The sequence below is a fragment of the Lathamus discolor genome, chromosome 5 (genome assembly GCF_037157495.1).
Source record: "Lathamus discolor isolate bLatDis1 chromosome 5, bLatDis1.hap1, whole genome shotgun sequence".
NCBI lineage: Eukaryota > Metazoa > Chordata > Aves > Psittaciformes > Psittacidae > Lathamus > Lathamus discolor.
This window is the reverse complement of record NC_088888.1, coordinates 115,260,582-115,283,679: the sequence shown is the minus strand read 5'-3', so window position 1 is coordinate 115,283,679 and position 23,098 is coordinate 115,260,582. Positions and strand designations below refer to the sequence as shown.

At 49.4% G+C, this 23,098-nt stretch overlaps 1 protein-coding gene and 1 long non-coding RNA gene across 2 annotated transcripts in view; one reads left to right on the top strand and one right to left on the bottom strand.

The window, feature by feature from the left end:
- Positions 1-19,558: 19,558 nt before the first annotated feature.
- The window catches only part of SPRED2 (sprouty related EVH1 domain containing 2), a 67,404-nt gene continuing 63,864 nt past the window's right edge, over positions 19,559-23,098 (top strand). Inside the window, exon 1 of the mRNA XM_065682262.1 lies at positions 19,559-19,864. Within this exon, the coding sequence (XP_065538334.1) occupies positions 19,818-19,864 (47 nt within the window). The 5' untranslated portion in view covers positions 19,559-19,817. The remainder of the gene's footprint in view (positions 19,865-23,098) is intronic.
- On the bottom strand, positions 20,659-21,778 carry LOC136015800 (uncharacterized). The gene is made up of 2 exons (XR_010613354.1): positions 21,708-21,778; positions 20,659-20,884 (listed from the first exon to the last, which is right to left on the bottom strand). It is a non-coding gene; the product is annotated as an uncharacterized LOC136015800 (long non-coding RNA).

The following is a 23,098-nucleotide window of genomic DNA, read 5'->3' as shown; positions in this document are numbered from 1 at the left end:
GGGCTGGTAGTGTATAACATTTTCACTGCCTCAATACAGATCAAGCAGCACTGGTGCTTTGAGAAGAAAAGGTATAAAAAAGTCCATTTCACACCTGTACTGGCTTAATAAAACCAATGGTAGCTGTGTTTTGTAAATGGAAAGTGCAGCCACACTCATGCAATGCTGGCAGACCTAAATCTCCTGTAGTTCTCTCTTCTTTTGCTGCCTCTAAATACAATAGCATCTGGTGCCTTGGGGCTTCAGCCCTTCTAATTAACTAACAAGCTTTATCTCCCACTGGTGCAACTGAAAGGTGATTCTGCCATCTCAGGAAACAGAGATTGCTCTTTTTTTTCCCCTCCCTGCTCTAATTTAAATAACATGCAGTCCCACCCTACCAAATAGCCACTGTAAGGAGCTTTAAATAGGTCTGTACTTACCACAATGAGATGGCAGGAGACAGGTAAGCAATTAGGCAAAGTAAGCAGCAAGTTCCTCTAATACAACAGCCATGCAAAGGTACTGTTCATTTCCTGTGACAACTGTATCTGAATGATACAGGGTGTTTAAATGGATTTGACACATAACATTTTGATAATGATCTCTGGTTGGATACCTCAATGTTATGAAATAACATGAAGGTGTCTTATGTACATACCCCGCCAAGATTAGTAGGACCTAAACAAGCACCTAAAACCACCATGACAGCAATGTCCCTAAAACACATAGTGGTATTATTGGGTTATGGTTAGAAATGTTATTGTTAGAATTAGCAGTTAAAAAAAATCCAAACCAAACCAAAACCCCAGCCCCAGCTTTAGTTCTCCTTCTTTTCCTGTCCTACTCAATAGTATTTCTCCATGCTCTACTCAGCAGCTGCCTCTGGAGAGGCTAAAATATCCCTGCACATGAGTCAGGCACTGCCAGGAGAAGGACACAGTGTGCTGGAGAAGGGCGCTACTTCCCTTATCCCATGAAGCTAGCACAGAACAGCAAGCAAAAGAGTGTTCTTTCAGATCCTTTTGTAATATCAAGTCAGGAGAGCTCAGCAGTGCCCAGGAGGCCAGGCAGAGGCAGAAAGGATTTGTCCCAGCTGCCAAGAACACACCTTTCCTACTTTCCGTGAGAGGTCTCTAATCTGCTTTTGCTGCTGATAGCTGGAGATAATGGCAGCTGTGTTGCCTTGGGCATTTTTCTCCAGGATCTCATCTGGTCCCTTGAATAGGAACAGCGGGGACACACTTCCTTAAGTACCCAGCCTGTTCCCTGGATGAAAAGTTATCTTCCCTCCCAGTTATCTCAAAAGGACAGTTCTGGGATGCGTGGCTTAGCCCTGAAAAGGGCCCTGTTGTGAGGAGACAGGGGAAGTAAGATTAAAGAGAAAAGCAGCAGCAAAGCTGGACCACAACATCTGATTGAAATCTCAGGTTTTACTCACAGTTTACTGAAACTCTCCCCCACTTCCAAATTTTCTCATGGCAGAATGAATTGCTCCATCAGCAAGTGTAAACGGAAATGATTAATTTACCCCTCCCATCCAAACTGATTACCAAGACTTCCATATCTTCAGGACCTGAGTAATGAATGAGCTTCCTGTGATTATAGCCAGGCACACCATGAGGGCTCTGGTGTTAGCATTCACGCCTCTGGGTCAAAAGCTGTAAGGACCACACAGGGTATGTGTGCTCATCAGAGACAGCAGCAATGTTTTAGCATGGCAAACAGTAACCCCTGTAGTCTCTGACCTTGTGCACAGTAGTAATATTGGTTTTAAAAGGAAAAACATTACAGTCTGTGTTTCACACCACATGGAGCACCAGGCTAATGCGAAAGTACTGGATTCCTGGTTTCCCCGCCATGCAGACCAGCTTGGACTTTGTATCTGAAATGTGAGGCTCAGTTTCCTGGGAGAAACACAAGAGGAGTCGGAAGCTCTTATCTCACAGAAAGACAAAAAGCTGCCAGCAGTTAATGGATGGTATCTTGCTTTCTTGTGTGACAAACCTCACTCCCAGTGAGAAGGGAATTCAGCATGAGCTGGAAGCTGCCGTTTCTTACAGCTCCTTCTCTTGTAGTGGCATGGTTCCCAGTGGCTGATCTTACCATGTGCCAAGCAAAAATCTGTCCTCCTGCTATCTTTGGCCTCCATGGTATCAAATGCTGACCCTGATTCAGAGCTCTGCTGGTCTGAGTTAAATGGTGTAGCAGCAAGACAGCCAGGCTTCTCTGCACTAACTCGCTCCCCACTGCTAACAGCGATGGGAAAACCAAGCTGGAGATCCAAGCAGGGACGTGATGGTCACCCTCCTCTGTTCTGTCCTTCAGGCCAGATGTTGAGCCAAAGCCTCTTCCCCAGCTGCTTTCAAGGCAGAAATAACAAACTGTCACCATCATTCTCAACAGAATAAAGCCCGAACCTCAGCCTTAGCACACAGGCCAGCATCCCCCTTCCCCCGGAGGAAAATGGTTTCTGTGTTAAACTTTCACAACTAAACCTGAAACCCAGTGATGTTTGTTTTAGGTTTTGTTACAAACCTAGAACACAGGCCAAGTTTGGGGGAAAAAAAAACAAAACCCACAGGCAAAGTTTCAAGCAAATCAAGACCGATTTATGGTATGAGTGGAAACCATACTCAATTCACTGCTTTCACAGGGGTTTGATCTGAAACCAGGCACAGTCTGGCAGCCTCAAGCTGACTTTTGCTTCAGGTTACATTGAAAGCCAAACCCAGCACATCTCCCCGAGTACCCATGTCCTTGCAAGAAGATGGATTCACAATCACAGATACTCCATAGATCCCATAATTGCACAGCAGTACCTACACACCGCTGTGTACTGCAGTCTCGCATGGGCAATAGATCTGCCTTCAAGACATGAGAGCTTTCAGTATCAAATGTCATGTAATTCACATTCTAGCCTGTCTTTTTTTATTTGCTGGGGGTTTCCTCCCCACATTTCCTTTAATTGTTTGTTTTGCTTTTAATCTCTCTGCTGCTTTGGTACAGTTGGCTTTTTATCAGATTGCAGGCAAAAATTCTGGTGGGTTTGCATCAAAGGCCGTAAGCTGTTGCAGTAATTGAGAATGCTGTCGCAGCACTGATAGTAATTCACCCATTTTACAGCAAGATAAGGTGCATGCCTTACTATGAGCATATACTGCATTATCTCTGATCTTTCTCTGCCTGACACCGATACTTGTGTACGTTTTAGGCCTGCTTTTTGAAATAGTAAAGTGTCCATGTGAAAAAAGTGATGGCAATTGTGAGACAGACAGCGCAGGAGTCAGCGTTTTCAGAGGCACAAGGAAGGCTGAAGTAAATAATGGACAACCAAAGCCATTATTTAATGGTCTATGCCTGGCTTCTACCATTATTTCACATCGTGAAATGTAACGTCTTGCCTCCGTGTGCCAGCCCTCCATGTTCCAAATCCTGCTTAGCACCTTGTGGATCCAGACAGGGAAGGTTTATGCATCCCTGAGCCCGATGAGCTGCTCCAGACACACAAACATTCACAGCACCATAGCCCTAAGTCAGCACATCAGTTTCAGGGCCATGCAGTCCGTGCTTTATACAGATGTACATCTGTGCTTGACTATATGCTGGGAGTAGACTTTCATGGGATTAGGCACCGGGAACATTAAGTGCATGCTGAAGTGTCTGTGAGACTGGCAGCCTATCTATTAACAAAAGAAACAGATACATAAATACTCCTTTGCACGTATCCAGTCCCCCATCCTAATTCTTTGTATTTTAATCAGATTAAACTTTGCAGAAACATATTATTTCACGACAAAAACACCACGAGGAACAATCCTTTGTATAGGATATCAAAGAACCATCTTGAGACATGGCTCCAGTCGAGTTGGCACGGAAGAGGTAAAGAATCCCCAGCCGCGAATCCTCCCCAAGACGGCAGGAAGCCGCGGGGAAGTTTGCTTGCTGGAGCCAGGCTCCTGGAAACGTGCTGCTCTCTGTAGTGGTTTCAACAACAACAACAAGAAAATCTGATAGCAAGTATGAGGGGTTTAACCTATGAGCTGCTCCCCATGCAGCCCCCTTGATTCGCTTCAATGGGTGCAGGGGAATTGTTTCATTACCACCTATTTCCCCAGGTCCCTGCTGAGGTGGGCTTTGCCCCCCAGGCAGTGCTGTCCCAGCGGATATGGGTGGAGATAGACGTCCTCCTCTGGCTGCAGCTGTGCTGGCGGAGTCATTCCCACCGTTGCTGTCCCCATGGGTCCCTCGACCTGCTCTCTTCAAAACCTGCTCCTTAAGCCGCTTATCGGGCTCATTTTCACCTTGCTGTGACATTAACTGGAGCTGGGCTGCGAGCAGCAAACATCTGCCTGCATCTTCACAGGCACATCTCCCACGGGCCAACGGGGGCCTGCCGGATGCTTTGGCTTCCTTCTCCGCAACACCTTGAGCCCCAGCAAGCTGTGACAGCCTCCTCCAGACACTACTCTGAGCGAGGGACCAGCCAGCAGGTTTTGCCTGCAATTCTTCACTTCTACATTGACTTTGCAGGGCGTTAAACCAAAGTAGCGAGTAGCCCAGCACCATGTAAGCTGGATAACCCTAGTCCTTGCTAGCCAGAAGGCAGTTGGGGTTGGTATTTCTTTACTTATCCTTCCCAAATTTACCAGGCTATGTAATATCTTCACCTGGGGTGACTAAGGTTAGGAATAAATGTCTAGATGTTAATAACAACTGCCAGCCATGCCACCACGCAGCTTTGTGCAGAGAACTGCCAAGCAGCAGACCAAACTCCTCCTTCATATAATCCCAACAAAAGGAAGGTTATTCCAGCAGCAGTAATTCTTATTTCTTCATGCTGGCCACATTCCACTTCTTAAATCCAGTTTTCTATTTACATTTTAAGTATCCTCCTCAGAAGATAAGTGAATTAGGCTGCCACGCTGTCTACTAAGGCCTACTGAAAGAATGAAAAGAGAAAACTGGTCCAGCTGAAGCACAGCTGGACAACTTTTCTTGTTCTTATTATTTGATGCCCTTCAGGATATAAAGAAAGTCCATGCTCCATTGTTCCAGTGACAGAATAAGGCCTGCTGAGACCCCACCACTTCATTACAAAACATCGCATGCTGGAGCAACCGCAGAAGGCCACAGCTGGCCAGCTCTGGGAGAATCAGAGAAAGAGTTTGCTGACTTGAAATGGCTTGAATTCAGAAGTTCTGTCCCCTGCTAGTCAGAGCACACAGCATTATTTGTTGGTCTGGAAGGAAATGCCTGTCACCTAAGCTGCCAGTTACCATACATCTGGCTTTAAAGGGCTACTGCCTTCACATTAGATAGGAAGAGAAGCTCTAAGACTTGGCTGTCCACTGGACATTGTGGTGCAACTGTGGTCCCCCTGGACCAGCTCCCACCTGCCCCTGCCTTAGGGTGCCAACCAGTCGGGCAAACACTCGAGCTGCAAACCACATTTCTGCTCCAGTCAGTTGCTTGGGATGTTTCTCTCACGCCTATCAGCATCACCTCTCTTATCTGGAGTGAGCACAAGGCATTTTGCTCTTCTGTACATCGCTAGCCTGACTGCTGCTGAGGAAGCAAGCCCCCAGCTCGAGTGAGGAGGTAGCTCCAAGTGTACACATCCATAGCCCTAACAGGGCAAACCCACTGTAGGAGAGAGCCTTGCAGAAGCCCACAGGGGGTGAGGTGCATACTAACAAAACCAGCTCCCAACACCTTTGCCATGACTCTACACATCTTCCTCTCTACAGCCTGCCAGAAAACCTGGAGTTTCTTGGGATGAAAGGCTGGTTCCAGTGATCCGGTTGTTAGAAAGCCAACCATCCGGTGGCATGGCCATTTCAAACCAAGTGCCGTAAAGCTGCACGCATCCATCCCCATCCTCAACTCCTTCCTCACTGCTGCTTCTCCAATGGCTCTGCTGGGAAGTAAGAGGGCCCTGGTAACGCTCTTGCCTTCAGCTATAGCCTGGCTCTGCCTCAGGTGCTGTGGTGAGCTTCACCCTGTGCCCTGAAGACATGACCAGGAGCTGCAAGCACTCCTGGGGCCTCTTGCTAAGGTGAGCTGTGGCCCCCATTCCCCAGGTTACATGCTCCCCTCTTCTTGTTCCTGCAGAAGCAATTGCTCAGCACGAATTGAATGAGACAAAAAACAAAACCACCCCAAAAATATCTAGGGGAAAGAAAAAACACACAAACCCAAACCGTGCAATTTCTGAGCTTCTAAACCGAATGAAACATGGCAAACATTTTCAACCGTACCCAAAATATAGGGGGAAAGAACATACATATCTACATTTCTGGAAAGAAATGGTTTGTTTGGAAAATGCCACAGCATTTTATTTGAATGCCTCTTAAACACAACCCTTTGATTTGCTATTTTGAAGTGGCATTTTCCACTCAAAAGAGACCTGAAATAAAAGAAAGTGTGAAAAGCAAGAGGGATAACTAACCTCAAAGCAAAACATTACACACAAAATGTGATTGGGGTTGACCCAAAATAACATGGTGGGGTTTTTCTCATTTCCCCCAAACAGCTACAAAAAAGGAAAAACAACCATTTCTTTCACTTTGACCCAGTGCTGTTCATTTCTCTGTGCATTTTCCAGCTCAGCCCCTCAACTGAGGCAGCTATTATTTTGCCAGGTCTTTCCAGAGGGCATGTTTTCTGCTTTGTGCTTCCCTGCCATGCAGTGAGTGCATGGGCAAACACACAGAGAGCAATAAAGCTCTGCTTCTTTGGAGCAAAGCAGACCCTCAGGTGCCTCATTTTTACTCCATCTTAACTTCCACTTAAGAGTTGGTATTATCCAGGGTGACTTCAGAATCACCTGAAACACCCAATGCAGATATAGTCTTTGCATGAGTGCACGGAGCAGGCAGGGTAAGGGGAATCTGTTCATATTCAATCTTCTTCCTAACCCTGTCACAGTTACTGTGTGGCTTTGGCAAGTCGATTTGCTCCCATGGCTCAGTTTCCCAGACTCCAGAGCAGACACGAGCTTTATCAGCACAGCAAGCTGCTGTGCCTGCTCATGGGTGCTGTCTCCTGCAAACAGCACGTTAACCACCGCACTCTTGTTCAGCGATGTATACTTCTTCCCCGCTATTTCAGCATCTACAGGATACCGAATGGTTTTAATGGTCTAAAGCTTGCATCTCTTGGGGGTGTCACTCTGCCTGCAGGGGCAGCCAAGCTTGGAGACAAACAGCTTCTTCCCTCCCCCCTTTTCCCCTTTTCACTTTTTCTCTGCACCTTCCCCTGTGGGTTTCCGGCGGTTCCTCACAGCCCCACAACAGACAGCTGTGCTCACTGTACCTGTGTGTGCATCTGACTTTTCCTCCCCACGAGATCTGTCTAGAAGATAAGCATAAGCCTGCGGAAATCCTGTGACACCGATCAGAGGGCAGCTCTTCATAGCAGGGATCCCAGCGGCGTTTTGTCCTTCTGGAGGTGCCACTGACAGACATATCCATGCATTTTGCACCCCCTGGAAATCTGGAGTAAAGCTTTGGGTGCCTCGCACCGGCTCCACAAAGACACAGTGCTGCACTGCTGCACTGCTGCTCTGTACTTTCGCTGTGGCCAAGCTTACTTTTATTTCCACGTAGTGGAGGGGAAGGTGGTTTGGGTTTGAGACATCCTGCATCGATGCCCTGTGTGCTGCACCCTAAAAACACATAGGAATGCACACATAGGAATGATCCCTCTGAGTGGGATCAACAGGGAATTTATCCCTTGAGATTTGGGAAAGCAGAGGTATAACTGCAACAAAGTTATGAGGCACTTGGTTGGATGATGGCTTTCAAGGGAGAAAGGATCAGTGAAGAGAGCAAGAGCTGGGGCGGGTGGTGAGATGGGTCAGGCACACGTCTCCTGCACAGGAGGGTCCTGACTTCTTGGCATGGAATGAGGTCAGTCCATTGCAGATTAAGAAGGGCTTGCTGGAAATAAAACCATCTCCAGAAAAAACAGCCAGGACAAAACAATATCCCACAGATGCTTGTTAGGATGCCAGGACGGACCCAAGCCTTGGACATCTGGTTGCCCTGAGTCAGAGACAAGTGGGGTGCAGAGCCCCAAGCGGTTTGATGGAGGTTATTGAAGAGCTCAGAGGCAGGCAGATGGATTTCAACTGTTCCAAAGGAGTCACCTTAGTGCCTGAAATAGCCACCTTCTCCTTAAGGACAAAACTTCCCAAGGCTGACTTTACAATATCCATAACAAAGACACACAAATAGACTTAAAAAGTCAAAGCCAGGCTCCCCCTTCGCTGAAGCAGTGCGTATCAGACTTTTCCAGCTCCACTCCAGCCAAAGGGGTATATGCACACATTTTGTTTTCCTAGTTTAGAAAAGCAAAAAACATCGGGCTTTTGTTGCAAAAATCACTCTGCTGTGACATTTTTCAGCAAAATATTTCAATTAGGGGTTTATTGTTCTGTTCTTTTTTTTTTTCAGCAGGACAGATTTAGTATCTGGTTCCATGTACTCAGCAAGAATAAATCAGAATTTACAGGAAACTGGGAAGTCCCAAGTGGAAATACCTGGGTACAGAGCAAAGATTTAAGACTTATTTGGGGACATGGAAGTAAAAAGAACAACAACATTTCCTTTGGGAGGAGCAGCTCTTGTATTCACGGCTTTCAGTTTAAACAGAGATTCTGCATCACAGGCAACCTGGAATAGGGCTGGGAGGGAAATCCCTAGGACACAATGACAACCTGAAGTAACTCCAGAGAATTCTCCTACAGGAAACAAAAGTCAAAAGAGGAAAAGGAAAAAGGCCAATGTCACCTTCCAGTTCAAACCTCTCTGGAAAGCAATTGTTTTGCAGATGAAAATGTCAAGGGAGGCAGTGTCTTCTGGTGGCGAATATTCCTGTATTTCCTCTTCCTTGGGAGCTTGGCTAGCACGTTTGTGTTGAGCCTGGCAACCACACAGGCAGCTGAATAACATTTACTGCAACGTCTAGACACAGGAGAGCCCTGTGCCTCCTAAATTAGCCCAGGGTACTCTGACCATGATGCTTTAGGAGAAGGATTGCCAGTATCTGATACTTTAAATGGATTGCAAAATCTTTCCCCCAACAGTGAGTTACGAATAAAGGGGCAGAAGAGGAAGTCTCCCTCTGGCTGAAGTTGGGGGGGTCTCTCTTTATACCCACATGCTGATGGAGCTGGTGGCTCTCTGCAGCTGTCTGTTTGGCTCCTGGGACTCATGGTCATGGAGAGCAAATTTGGCATCGATCACATGTGAACCCAAAAAGGAGGACTCTGGCTCTGCAGGGATGCAGAGCCTGCGGCAAGGTTTCCATAGCTGCATACCTTCAGACTAGCTGCAGGTCTTTCCATGATACATATATGGAGCTGTTAGAGTGACTCCAGAGATGGACCACGAAGATGATCAGAGGGCTGGAGCACCCTTAAAGTGCTTAAAGGGGGCCTACAATAAATCTGGAGAGGGTCTTTTTACAAGGGCATATAGTGACAGGACAAAGGGGAACGGCTTTAAACGGACAGAGGGGAGATTTAGATTAGACAGAGGAAAGAAAATCTTCACTATGAGGGTGCTGAGGCCCTGGCACAGGGTGCCCAGAGAAGCTGTGGCTGCCCCATCCCTGGCAGAGTTTAAGGCCATGTTGGATGGGACTTTGCACAACCTGCTCTAGTGGAAGGTGTCCCTGCCCATGGCAAGGGGTTTGGAACTGGATGAGCTTTAAGGTCCTTTCCAACCCAAACCATTCTGTAATTCTATGATACCCAAAAATAAAGTTGCCAGTGCTGTTACTCCTGGTCGATATCACCATACTGGAGAGGAAAATTTTTCTCCTATAGTCTTAATGAAGAGAAAGACACCTAGAGCTGAACAAACAGTTCTTTACACTGGGCATGACCAGCCCTCCTCAGCCTGCAAACCACTGAGCAAAATCTTCACACCACCAAACCCTGACCCCTGAGCCTGCGAACCATGTGGAGGAGGAGCTGGGAGGCAGAAGAGGGAGAGTTACCCCATCCCTGAGCTCTGCAGCTCCCTGCATCGTGCCGGCTGCCTGGCCACAGGAGCTCCTGCACAGGCTCACAACATCCGTCCAGCCCCGATTCAGTGCTGGGCTCAGTCTTCACAGTCGCACATGTCTTCAAACCAGTGTGAATGAGAGGCTTTTTGATCCGACTTCCATGATTCAGAAGCTTGCAATTTTGCGGGATGTGGGTGCTTCCCTCGCGTGGGACATCTGAAAAGCCAAGCCTTGCTCATCTTCGAAATTACATATAGTGTTTGGATATCTTTCATGTCGCAGTGCAATTTCCAGGATGAATGCACATGCTGCACCCCTTTATGGTAAGTGTGTTTTAATTTAGGCCTCTGTGATGTAAGACCCTGAAAAGTGCATTTAAAGTGGAAAAGGCAGCTGGTCCTCAACACTAAAGGCACAAATACGATACCACAAAACATTTTCTGAAGGGTGTGCCTTCTTCAAACACACCTTCATTAGAAAGATTAAAATTCAGCAGAGAGGCAGCATCTGTCTTACAGTCATTATTAAAAAAAAAGGCAGGGGAAGCATTATAACTAAGAATCTAAGTTTAATTCTTTATCCAACTTACATGTTGGCACAAGTGCAAAGGAAAGGGCTCTTGTTTAGGCAGCAGAAAGTATTTGTAGGTGAAAACACTTTGTTGGAGGGTGAAAAATGTGTTTCATCTGTACAGAGTTCTTTTCAAGCTTGGAAACCAGGGAGTGAAGCATTTTCCTAGGGTGCAAACGCTCACTGGAGCACTTTTACTCAAGCCACACCAAGGCAAATGATTACAACCACGTTCAGTTTGATGAGGCAGCTTCACAGCAGCATTTCATTTTAATCCATGCTGCTCTAAACGATGAGAAGAGAATAAGCAGTGTGGTATTTAGGCTTGAAGCATTTAACTTTACTCCAAATTCTTGTAAGTTTGGAGTAATTCTGATAAGTCTCTGTCCTTTCTGGTAGTGAATTACCAGGGAACAGAGGGGCTTAGGTGATTTAAACACCACTTAGAGCCAAGCAATTAGACACACATAAATAAGCACGGGGAATTAAGCTCAAGTGGATGTTATTTTCCTGCCCTAGATGACTCCCAAGTGCTCCTAAGTCTGAGCTCTCCCCCGACACCTGGGTATCTCCTCAGGCTGTGATTTCTTCTGCTGTAAGGGAAGGCCAATGCTGTTCTTCACTTTACAAATGACTATGAAGGATACTAATGAAAATTAGCATGTAAGAGCAGACATAATTGCACAGATGCACTAGAGATATAAAAAGTTGCAATATTTCATTTATTACCTGGGTGATTATCTCTTTTCAAGATCTCATGTTCCTCAGTGATTATCTCCTCATGATACTTGGAAAATGAATACAAGAAAATTCTGTACAATGAAGTACCATTGGTAAAAGGTCAAAGCCCCTTTTGGGGTAATTGTGCGCAGCAAAGCTGCTGCAACGCTTGCACGCTTTCTGGTACAGCAGATGTTATGATCAAGTAAAGCTCTGGCTGTGATTCTGGTGACAGATGTGTAGTAGTAGCATGAAGTCCTTTCCAGTGTTAGTATTGTTCAGAAAGCAGAAGGCAGCAGGCTCTGGTGCCCTTAGTCAAAGGGGGATTTGCTCATCCCATGACTAGCAGAGGTGAAGTCCATCTGTGAAAGGGACAGAGTTGACCTTGACTTGATACAGCAATGTGAGTATCACCTCTGCTTTGCACCCTCTCAGGATTTTAAAGCAAGACAGACATCCATCTTTCTTTCAAAAAGACAAGGACATATCCTGGTTTGGCTGCATCCCTGGGAGAGGAGAAAGGCCAACATGAAGACTGCCATCTCCCAGGCCTTTGATCAAGTCTTGTGGGGAGAGCTTTCACGTTTGTTACTTCCTTAAGACTCAGAAACGTCAAAGAGGAGATCAGATCCCTTTAGAGCTGAGCAGGAACTGATTTATGCGCAGCTTTTCAATGTCACTGTTACCCAGAGCATTTTATGCAGCAATAAATGAAACACTGGTAGCGTGGCAATGGCTTTGGTATGAGGAGCAGGAGTTAGACGCAAGGTAATGAATATGGGCCATATGGTTAGAGTAGTTCTGTCACCCCCTGATGAGTTTTGAACTACATTGTAAGTAGTTCACACAAGGTTCTAGCACACACGTGTGTTCTCTATGTCTTGAATGAGACCTCTCTGATGTGTGAATGAGTAGGCAGGAATTTGCCATAAGCCACTGAGGGTACAAGTGGCTATTTAAAATACAATACCTCTTCTGGCTGGCCTGATCCTGCTTCCACAACCTTCAGTAGAGCAGTTATCACCGGTGCCACGTAACTCCTCCCATACAAACCACCCCTCCAGCCATACTTTGTAAAGCTGCAGTCAAACAATTATCACATGTCAGAAGTACGTGCAAGAGGGGATGAAATTCTCTTCCTAAACACAGCTTTCAGCACATCCACTTAAGTGTAAATGCTGGGGTTTATAGACTCAAAGAGAAAAACAGAATCAAAGGCAAATGTTTACCTACCATGGATCTAGGCTCCCTTCACAGTCCCTGCAATACAAGTCAAGTATACTCCTGACTATGGGAATTAAGCTTATTTTCCAGAATGTCTTCTATTTGCTGTTTTCCAGCACCTTCTGAATAATTCTTCTTTGTCACAATAAACCTTAAATTAACCTCACTCCTCACCTCTGCAGTTTTAGCACAATAGCATTAACTGTAGAATGAACAAAAAAAGCCCTTCAGTTGCTACTTCAGTACGCCCCATCTCTTGGATTGGTTTTACTTTCAGCTTTTAAGGTCAGAACAAGCGCTCAGCAATAGCCAGCCCTTTTATTATCCACCAAGACACTGGAGAAGCTCCTACCTAAAACACAGGAGTTTTGTGAGCTGGCTGCAAGCTCTGAGGAGGCAAGCCTGTGCCTTTAGCTTTGCAGGCGTGAAGCTCTCATAACCTGGGCTTGCACTTCTGGGCTTTGTTAAACCTGGCAGCAAACAGCGCTGGAGATGCAGCTGGTGGCACGCATGGGAAAGGCCTTGCACCCAGCTTCTGCAAATGGCAGTGTGCTAATAACCACGCACAAAGCAGAGCTGTGCATCTTCATTCCCTTCCAGACAGAGCTGGAATACATACCGGAGTGTATGTACAGTCCCAAAAGATTTGTGTGGGGTGACTAATTACTTTTCTCCTTAGAAGTGGGCAGGGAAGCATAATATGTTTGTGATTACAAGGACATAAAAGGAGCATATGATTATTTTCCATGGGAATCCTTGGGAACAGTGGTGCAAGCATCTTGGAGGATGGCTGTCTAAGGTGGTGCTTGCTCTCTGCAGGACCATTAAACTCTCCTCCCAGCTCCTTTGTCATGTTCTGCGATTTACCCTGGCAAAGCTGTCCAGTGGTGCATGTGGTTAACCATGGACTTTCTTTAGCTTTAACTCCCCACCTCTGAGTCCTCCTAGGACACTCATAGGCCATGTGCTATATTTGTCTAGCTGGAGTTGTTATGAGGACATTGGCACAATGGAAAATACCTGCCTGGAGCAGAGGGTGGACTGCTACTCTTTGAAATTCAACATCGTTGAGCATCTGTGCGGGTCAGTGTCACTGAGCAGCCCTGAAGCCAAGGGCTTGGTTAAGGAGGATACAAGCAGGGTAGAATGCTCATTCCACTTCTTTCCCATGTACCATACACCACCAAATGCATGTCCTCATTCCCGTATTTCAAAAGCTTAATTTAACTCCAGAAGCCCTTCCTGATCAATACCTGTGTGTGGATTTCTGCCACGGCTGGGTCTGGACTGGGTAAACCTGCAATAATAACTGCTCAGGTACTGAACTGAGACCCTCTACTCACAGCAGGACACTAGGTGAGAAAAGCAGGTCAAGCCACAAAAACTGGTTTTGCCAAAGCAAGTAGTGAACAGTTCATCCTGTCACCTGCTGAGGCCAACCGAAGAGCTTTGCAGTAAAGGAGATAGGGGTATTCAGAAGGGATGTTCTCCCACTAGCTGTGTGAGAATAGGAGAAACAAGTTCTTGACTGAAGTTTGGGTATTGTAAAGCAATTTACGTGTATTTTAATACACTTAAGGGTTCAAGCCTAATCCAAATAATCCCAAAGAACGGGAGAGAAAGGTGTGCACAACCCCAGTGTTTTTCCCAAAAAACTTTTGTGCTCCCTGAAGTAAAACCGGATTATTTGGCATCTGTTTATCCAGCTCCCATGAGGCCCTGGAAACAGCTGTATCAAAAATGCAGAAACCTCTCAAGGGTGGAAAGGCACGTTGAGAGGAGAGCAGCCCTTCCCTCATGCCTGAAGTAGCCCGGCTTCAGGACTAATCCTGAGGCTGCCAGTGCATCCATGCCACTGGCAGAGCCTGTGTACACTTATTTTTTGATGGGCCAGGGCACGCTCTGAGCTGGGACTACACAGAAGCGAAGCACTGCTAGGTGTGACATGTAAAGGTTTTGTAGCAGATCTTCTTTCCAAGCATTCAGCAGAACGAAGGTGATCAGCTGTGCACCCATCTCTTATTGAGTCCATGCTGAGGACTCAACTCTAGTGGGACTCCCAAAACACATCATCCGGCATCACTATGTCTGAAGGATTCACTCCCACCAATGCTGCTGTCTCACTAAACCTGCTAATGCCACCCTGCCATTGGGGTGAGGCTGAAATGTTGAACTCACCATCAGAGCATTTTCCTGCTATCATCTGCACCCCAAAGACAATGTGCCACGTGCTTGTGAGATTACAATTTAGGAGCTTTATCATCCCTTTGTATCAAAAGGAAGTTACACACACAAAGGAAACACCAAACCATCATGTCATAGAATCATAGAATCATAGAATAGTTAGGGTTGGAAAGGACCTTAAGATCATCAAGTCCCCTCCCCAGGGGCAGGGACACCTCACACTAAACCGTGTCACCCAAGGCTCTGTCCAACCCCACCTTGAACAGTCAGGGGGCTTTAAATCACATACTGTTGAATATTAAGAGGACATCAGAATACTCAGGAGGAAAGAAAGGGTTTTGAAAAGCCCTCTTTTTCTCACAGACCCCTCATTTCAATAAACCTTGCTTTTATTTTGTGAGAGGGGGAACAAGAATGCATGGTTTCATGAACACAGCTACAAATGAAACCAGGTTTGTCCCATACGTGTGACTCATGGCTGACTGCATGTGCTGGTCAATGCCTTCCTGGCCATCATGACATTGCTGTTGCCCAGGTGGATCCTGTGGTGTCCAGAAGGAGCTGAGCTCCTATTCCACCTCTGTCTTCAGCTGAAAGCACTGAGCTGCTCCTCTAAACACCCATTTACTTCATTTGAACCTGTGAGCACTGGGTTATTTTGGAGACCTCTACTCGCCTTCCTGGCTCCTCCTGTTCCCTTCACCCCCCTGGCCACCAGCCCCAGCCTCTCAAAGTTGTACAGAGGTGCACACATGCAGTAGCTAAGAGATCACATAAGCTTTGTTGCCATTTTCTGTCATAGTAAAACACATGCTTATAAAACCCAAGAAATGGAGAAAATGGTGGGATACTCAGATCTTGGGCAAACCAGCCCATCTGGCAGCAAGGGTCCCTTTCTGCTTTCCTGCTCTGGAAGGGTTTTACCTTCAAAACATCAAAAGGACATCCTGAGAGGACTGCGAGGAACTTTCCACCTTCTCTTCCCCCAGCAAGTGCTTGACAGTTCTCTAAAATCACATGCTGAAATCCCACTTCTGCTGAAAAACAACCCCTTTGTATTTCCAAACACCAGGGCCCCCCAAAACATGTCAACTCTGAAAGCTTTCAAGCTGACTGCAAGTGTTTCGGATTGTTTCTGCAGCTCTTACATTCTGAGCGATTACAATGGGGGAAAACACGTATGTAATCATCGCTTTTAAAATATGATTGCTGCTCGAAAGAATTATCGGGGAGGGGGGTAATTGTCTGGAGGATGGCATGATTCAGGACTGCTGACTTCCACTCCTCACTCATTCAAAGTCACCGAGTGACTCAGTGGAAAAGTCATTGAAACTAGCACAGTCAACAAGGTACCAACATTCATATTTAGATTCCTAAATCAACTTCAGGGAAGATTTCAGCTCCAAGGCATGGGTTTTAAAGGCAAGGGTAGGTGAAGGTAGGAGGCTACACTGCAAGCCTGCAGTAGATAGAATCATAGAATAGTTAGGGTTGGAAAGGACCTTAAGATCACCAAGTTCCAACCCCCCTGCCATGGGCAGGAACACCTCACACTAAACCATGTCACGCAAGGCTCTGTCCAACCTGGCCTTGAACACTGCCAGGGATGAAGCATTCACAGCTTGCCTGGGCATCCCATTCCAGTGTCTCACCACCCTTACAGTAAAGAACTTACAGTAAAGATGCTATCCTAAACTCTGCCGCTTCAAATTCCAGTGCTTCTCACCCTAAAGAAGTACTAGCCAAAGGTGTAACAGCACTCAGGGAAGTCCATTGTCAGTCCAGGGGTCCGTAAACCGGGTTCTCCACAGCAGCTAAAGTATTTCTCTGCAAGATAAACGGTCCTTTTGAGTATAAAACACAGAATAGCCACAGCATGCAAACCATCAGTGTGCAGAAGCTGCTGTCTTGAAGCTCTGCCACCAATGGCTAATTAATCCTAGGTACCGTAACGATCTCATCACAGGGAAGCGCTACTCTGCATGTAAGCAGAAGTTCTATATCCAAACAGCACAATGCACAAACAGAAATCGCACCTCTGAGAGCCTCTTCATTCAGAAAAGCCAGTCATCTTGAAAGCACTATTCACAAGAACCAGCACAGTAACCTGAATAGTAGCAAAATAAAATCCAATATTTATCATTATGAAAGTAAGAGGGCTGTGCAGTAAGAGAAATCCCTCAGAGAATAAACAGCTTAGCAGCGTCCAAATTAGCTGGACAGTGAGAGCAGAGATCAAATATGAGATCTCACAAATCAGCAGGAAATGAGTCAAGAAACTAGATCAAGTAAAGACTTCAGCTTCCAAACCTCAGACACATTTGCTTCTTGCCACTGGGGCAAGTATACAAATACACACATGCATAAAAATACATCCAGATCATACAATCAAGCTCCCAGGCACTAATCACGGATTAATACCCAGCCCTCCTCAGCCATATATGCTTTCTAATGGCCTTTTCATTACATGATTGTGTCCTTGGTTATTCACATGGCCATAACTCTCTCTTTATTCTGGTTCCTAGTAGCCAACTGCTGAATGCCATGCTCCGTACTTCACATGCATCAATGCTCCTGCTGACCATGGAAATTTTTGGCATGAAAGATTTTCAGGATGTTAGATGTCTGTGCAATCTCAGCATCGTTTAGGGAGGAAAAAAAAGACATAAGATGGGTGGAAGTGTGTCAAATTGTTACCTCTGGTCTTTTATGGTACAGCAGCTGAAGACGTTCCTGCCATTTCCTTGCCCCCAACCACTTATTCCTGCCCTGACACTTCCTTTCACTGCCAGCTCAGCTTTGCCAAGATGTTTATCATGCCATTCTGCAAGCTGGATTTTTGCATAACTTTCCAAAATAAAGAGGTATTGGGGGGTATTATTAGCTGGGACCATTTAGCAGATCCAGCAGTGTAACCCCCTAAAGGGGGGATGCATTAGCACAGCCAAAAGGGTGTCCAACCGTGCTTTGCATTGGAATGAATGGGTGGGAAGGGGATGGGGAAAGGGACAGCATCACCACCCAAATGAGCATGCCACAGGCTGCTGAGGGCTGGGAAATGGGCTTGTCTTCTCACATGTTATCCCATGTTATGGTGAATCTCTAGCACTGAGAAGTGTTTTGCTGTATCACTGTAATGCCACCAAAGCTGCAGATTCTGGACATGCCGCTTCTTGCTCTGGGGAACCTTCCATAAAGAAGACCTCAAAGCTTTCATCAGCTCTTGCCCCCATCGCATTATTAGCAGTCCACAGATTCTTCTCCAAGTTTCCTCTTCTGGTCCTGAAACAAAAATTTGTAGCACTTAGAAACTGGTGCCTTGCAGTAGAAACACAATTTCCATTCCAAAATCTGAAGGCCCCTTCAAGACAAAATCCCATAGACTAGACTTAAAAGATAAACCAGTAAGGAGCTTCTTTAGGAAGTGCAGCTGTGCAGGGTCTGAATATCCCTACACAGTGAGAGGGGTGACAGGACACCTCCCTGCCCACAGTGTGAAGGAGATGCCGCAGCTGAGGAGCTTGTAGAGGCCAGAAGGGCAAGGTGATGTGTTTGGACGGGACAAACAGATTTCTTCTCCCAAGATTGCCCTGGTCACAGAGGACCCGATGGAGAAAGCAAAACCAAAACTCAGTGCTACTTATTCAGCTTCATAGACCAAAGTTTCTTTCCAAAACTCAGCTCCTGTCACCCCCTGTGCTGCAGACGAAGCAAGATTCCAGGGCAGGAGATGTCACACCACATGTTGGGAGAGCATTTATGGTTATGGCACTATCCATTGTGCCAAAAAACCATTTAAACTGACCTAGAAAATAAGCTGCCCCATGCTACCAGCGCTCACCCCACTGTCTTTGTCAGCATGGCATCAAGGGTTGATGTGAGCTCTTGTAAAGGGCAAGGGAGGTTGGGAACTACACAAGGGAGGTGAGACACTTAGCTGTATGGGCAGAGGAGCCCGTCGCCTTGCACAACAGCTTGGCAGGGGCAACACGGCCTCTCTGAAACTCTTCTTCTACCAACAGGCTGCTAAACCCCTCACCGTGTGCGTAAATCCTCCCTACGGGCCTTGCCAGCCGTGACAAGGCACCGTGCCAGGAGAGCTGCCTTGGGCCGAGCCGAACCAAGCCGGGCCAGGTGAGGCTTGGGCTGAACCCTGCCGGCGGGACTCGCCCTGAGGAGAGCTAGGCCTGGCGGGAGCGATATGAGCCGCTCCGTCCCGAGCCGGGCCTTGCTGGGGCAGGCTGAGGGGGACAGAGCGAGGCCGGGTGAGGCTGAGCCCAGCCGGGACAGGCTGAAGTGAGCCGAGCCCAGAGCCGAGCCCCGCCGAACCGAAAGCCGAGCCGAAAGCCGAGCCGAGCCGGGCCGAGCCGAGCCGAGCCGAGCCGGGCCGGGCCGGGCCGGGCCGGGCCGAGCGGCGGCGGGCGGGGCTCGGGGCTGCGGCGCGGGGGGCGGTGCCGGCGGGAGGAGGCGATCGCGGCGGCGGCCGCACCCCGGGCGCTGCGCCGCGGGGGCTCGGTGGGCCGGGCCGGGGCGGGCCGCGCCGCCGCGGGGGAGGCGCCGGGGGCCGGCGCGTCTCCTCCTTCCTCGCCGCCGCCGCCGCGGCTCCCTCCCTCCCTCCTTCCCTCCCTCCCTCCCGCCCGGGTCCGGCGCTGCCCTGCCCGCTCCCGGCGGCCGCGGCCGCTCGGCAGCGCCGCCGCTTCCTGCCGGGACTCCGCCGCTCCCTCCCCGCTCGGCCGCCACCCGCGGCGCCCCGCCATGGCGTGAGCGCGGCCATGGGGCTGGCCCGGCGCCGCCGCCTGCCCCCGGGCGCTGCGCCGCTCCCCCGGGCCCGGACCCCGCGCCGCCGCCGCCGCCGCCGCGCCCCGCCGCGCCCCCGCGGCGCGCTGACCGCCGCCTCGCCGCCTCCTCCGCCTCCTCCTCCGCCCGCCGCCGCCCGGCGACGAGAGCGGCCGTAGCCCCGCTCCTTTCCCTGCCCACCCCCTTCCCCCCCTCTGCCGCCGCCCGCGCTCCCGCGCCGTCGGGCCCGGCGCGGCCGCCAGCCCCGGCCCGCCGCGGCGCGGCCTCCCCCACCATGTGAAGCTCAGGAAGATGCGGAGGCGCAGCCCGGCCGCCCGCGGCGAGGGATGAGCCTAGACGGGGAGAAGATGACCGAGGAAGCCTACCCTGACGAGTGAGCGGGGCCGGGGCCGGGCGGGCGCGGGGTGGCGGGGGGGGGGTTCGCCCTTTGTTGCCCCGGTGCGGGTCCCTCGCCCCCTCTTTCCCCTCCGCAGACACACCGACCGCGGGCGGACAGAGGGACACGGACACGCGCGTACGTGTGCGCGCTGCCCGCCCGTGCATCCGCCATTTCGCGCTCCCCCCCGGGCCGCGCTCATTTGCATTCCGCCTTTTCATTCATAAAAAACCCCCGGACGGCGCGGGGACTGCGGGGCGCACCCCGGGCACCCCGCACCGGCACCGCGCCAGCCCCGGTGCGGGACTCGGGGCGCCCGGCGGCGGCCTGCGGCGGAAGCGGGGGTTGGTGATGGTGGTGGAGGGGTGGGGGGGGGGGGGGGGGAAGGCGGCTGTGCGCTCCGGTTCCCCCGCAGCACCGGCGCTGGGGGGGGGGGGGGGGGGGTCGGGGCGTTGAGGGGGACACCCACGGGACATCGCGGGTCCCCGCCCCGGCCGCCGCCGTTTTTGTGAATAGGAGGGCGGCCGCCGCCGCCGTCACATGACGCCGCATTCATAAACCCGGTCACCGGCGGCCTCCCCATTCACCGCCACCTCCCCCCCGTACCCCCGCGCCTCGGGGGGCTGCGGGTGCGCACCTCCCGCACCGGCACCCCCTTGCTCGGCAGCGCTCCCGCAGCCTCCCCACGGGTAAACCCGCGGAGAGGCCGTGCCGAGGGTTTCAAAATGCCTGACGGTGCTCTTTTCCCTCTGGACAGTTTTTCTTCCCCCAAAATACAACTTCAGAAGGCATTAACGGCGAAATTCCGGGAAAGGCTTTTAACAAACCGTGCCGGGCCCGAGTGTTGTTCCTGGCTATCTCTTTCTGCGTTTTGACAGTCGAGAAAAATGAGTCACTTGCGTGCAGGGCTGGTTTCGTGCCAAGCGCCATAGGATGTACCACGCTTTAAAATGACTTCTCTCAGGGCTTATAAAGCGGCGTCGGAATTGTGCAACTTTTCGGCTCGGTTTTGGAGCCCTGAAAAGAAAATAAAATGCCGTAATTGGCGGCGTGTGCTGCGCTTCTACCTTTGTAATGTCAGCCTTGTTTTGAGGGGGTTCACCGGAGGAGCGCGAGTGGCGAAGGAAATGGCTTCTGCCTGCGACGCGTGTGTGAAGGGGAATTGTTATTTTGGCACTTCTTAATGAAGAGACTATAAATACGTGTTTATGTGTAGCTTCTGAAATTGTGGTTATTTTGAAGTTGGGATGGCTCTTCCCAAAAAAGAGAGAAAAAGTTGACTTTCTCTCTCGTGGATTGCCATGACCTAGCAGGCTGGGAAACTGCAGCCAGCTTGTTTCCAATAAAACCCCACTGGTTCTTGGTTAGTGTTTTGGGTTTCATTTCTCAAATTGGACAAGAGGAGGAGAGATGTGTCCCTCCCTCTGGGTCTGAGAGCGCAGGGGCAAACTGAACCTGATTGAGTGGATGAAAGCTGGTGCTCGCCAAGCTTCATCTTGCAGGAAGATCTTGCTCTGAGCATGTTTTCCTGCAGGGCTTGGTGTGGAGGTGAGTGTCGGTGTAACACAGTGAGTGCTTGGCTCTGATGGTTGGGTTGGTTGGGTTTTTTTCCTAACTTAATTGTAGGCTGCAGTTTGTTTTGGAGTGAATCCTTCCTCCACGTGCCGCTGTGCTGCCATGCCCAACGAGGCTTTGGCGGGTGGGTTTCATGTGCTGAGCTGGGGAGGGAGGCTCTTGGGTCATGCTGCCTCTATTGGGGATCACCAGTCAACCCAGCACGGTTGTGCTTCGTTCCCTGGGAGATGGGGAGCGCTTGTGGCCACAGCGAGATAGTACCTACCCCATTCCCAGACCAGCGGTGGCTGTTTTCTTGGCGTACGGATGTGTTGGCATTCAGGGTGAATGACACACTGTGGTCCTTACTCTGTGCACATCCCAAGCAGCTGTTTCAGAAGCTGCGGTTGGGCTTGTCGCAGTTTAGTCCAGGCCTTCTCCTTGCAGGGCATGGTGAGGTGTTTTAGGTAAGCCATGGTTTCCTCCATAAGCTCTTCGCTTCCAGCCTTGCATTGATTGATAGCGTCGCTGAAGCCGGTGACTCATGGGTTGTTTTTCATTTCGGCGGTGGGTGAAGTGATTTGATTTTTTTTTTTTATCCAATATATATGGTGTTAAAAGAAATAAGGACAGGCTCTCCTGATAAGTTTTCTCAAGCTGTCAGAACAATGGTAGTATAGCGTGCTATTTGCCCTAGATATCTGGCTTTAATTTGCATAGCTATTCTCGTTTCACTGAGTGCACTGTGAGCAAATGTTAACAGCCAGATTACAAAAAAAGGACCACTGTTAGGATGCATTTTAAAATAACCCTCTTCAAGTAAATGATGAGGGTCACCCCCTTCCATTTTTGGCTGTATTTTTATTTTAATTTGAGAACAACTTAGTAAGATTTTTGAGTTTTGACACAATTTATAAACCAAGGAGGGGGAAAAAAAATAGGGCTCAGGATGCTGGAAACTCATTGGTCCCTTCATGACTGCACCATTTCAGATCGATACTTAGAGGTCAATTTGTCATTGCAAAGTGAGCACCTCTTTCTGCATCTCAGCCTTTATTTCTGCTTCCCTCCTTCCACCCCCCCGCATCTCCGCTGTGCTTCTCCTTTGCACGTTGCAGGGCTGGGGCGGGGGGGGGCGGAAATGGGGCCGCCCTGTAATAAATCGGAGGCATGAAGCTGTGGTGCTGAGTGTAAGTGGTGGGAGAGTTTTGGGCAGTGCTGCCTGTACCCAGGAGAGGGGCAGCTGCCCATCACCATCCGTGACCTCTTCCACAGCTCCCGGGTGGGCTGCTGGCGACTTTCCATTTGTAAGTAGGAGGATGGAGCCGAACCCTTAAAACGATTCGGTTATGCCTGGAGGCTGCCGCCTGCTCGTTCCGATGCACGGTTCCAAGAAAGTCACAGGAAGTAATTAAATGGAAAAGGTCAGAGAACGAGGAAGTGTTGGTCCGCAGCCTCTCGCGGCTTGGGATGGAGCCGCGATGCCCTGCCGGAGCCAGGCAGCGGCTGCATCCCTGCAGGGTCCCCACCACTCGGCTTGATTTATTCCAGCGAGCCCCAAGTGTGTGTGCCAAGTGCTTGCAAGTGGGAACGGTCCCCCGGAGGCTTTTAACAGGCTGGGTGAAGCGGGATATGCCTTGTGCAGTGGAGGGGGTTGCTGTCGTGTTGTCCAGGACA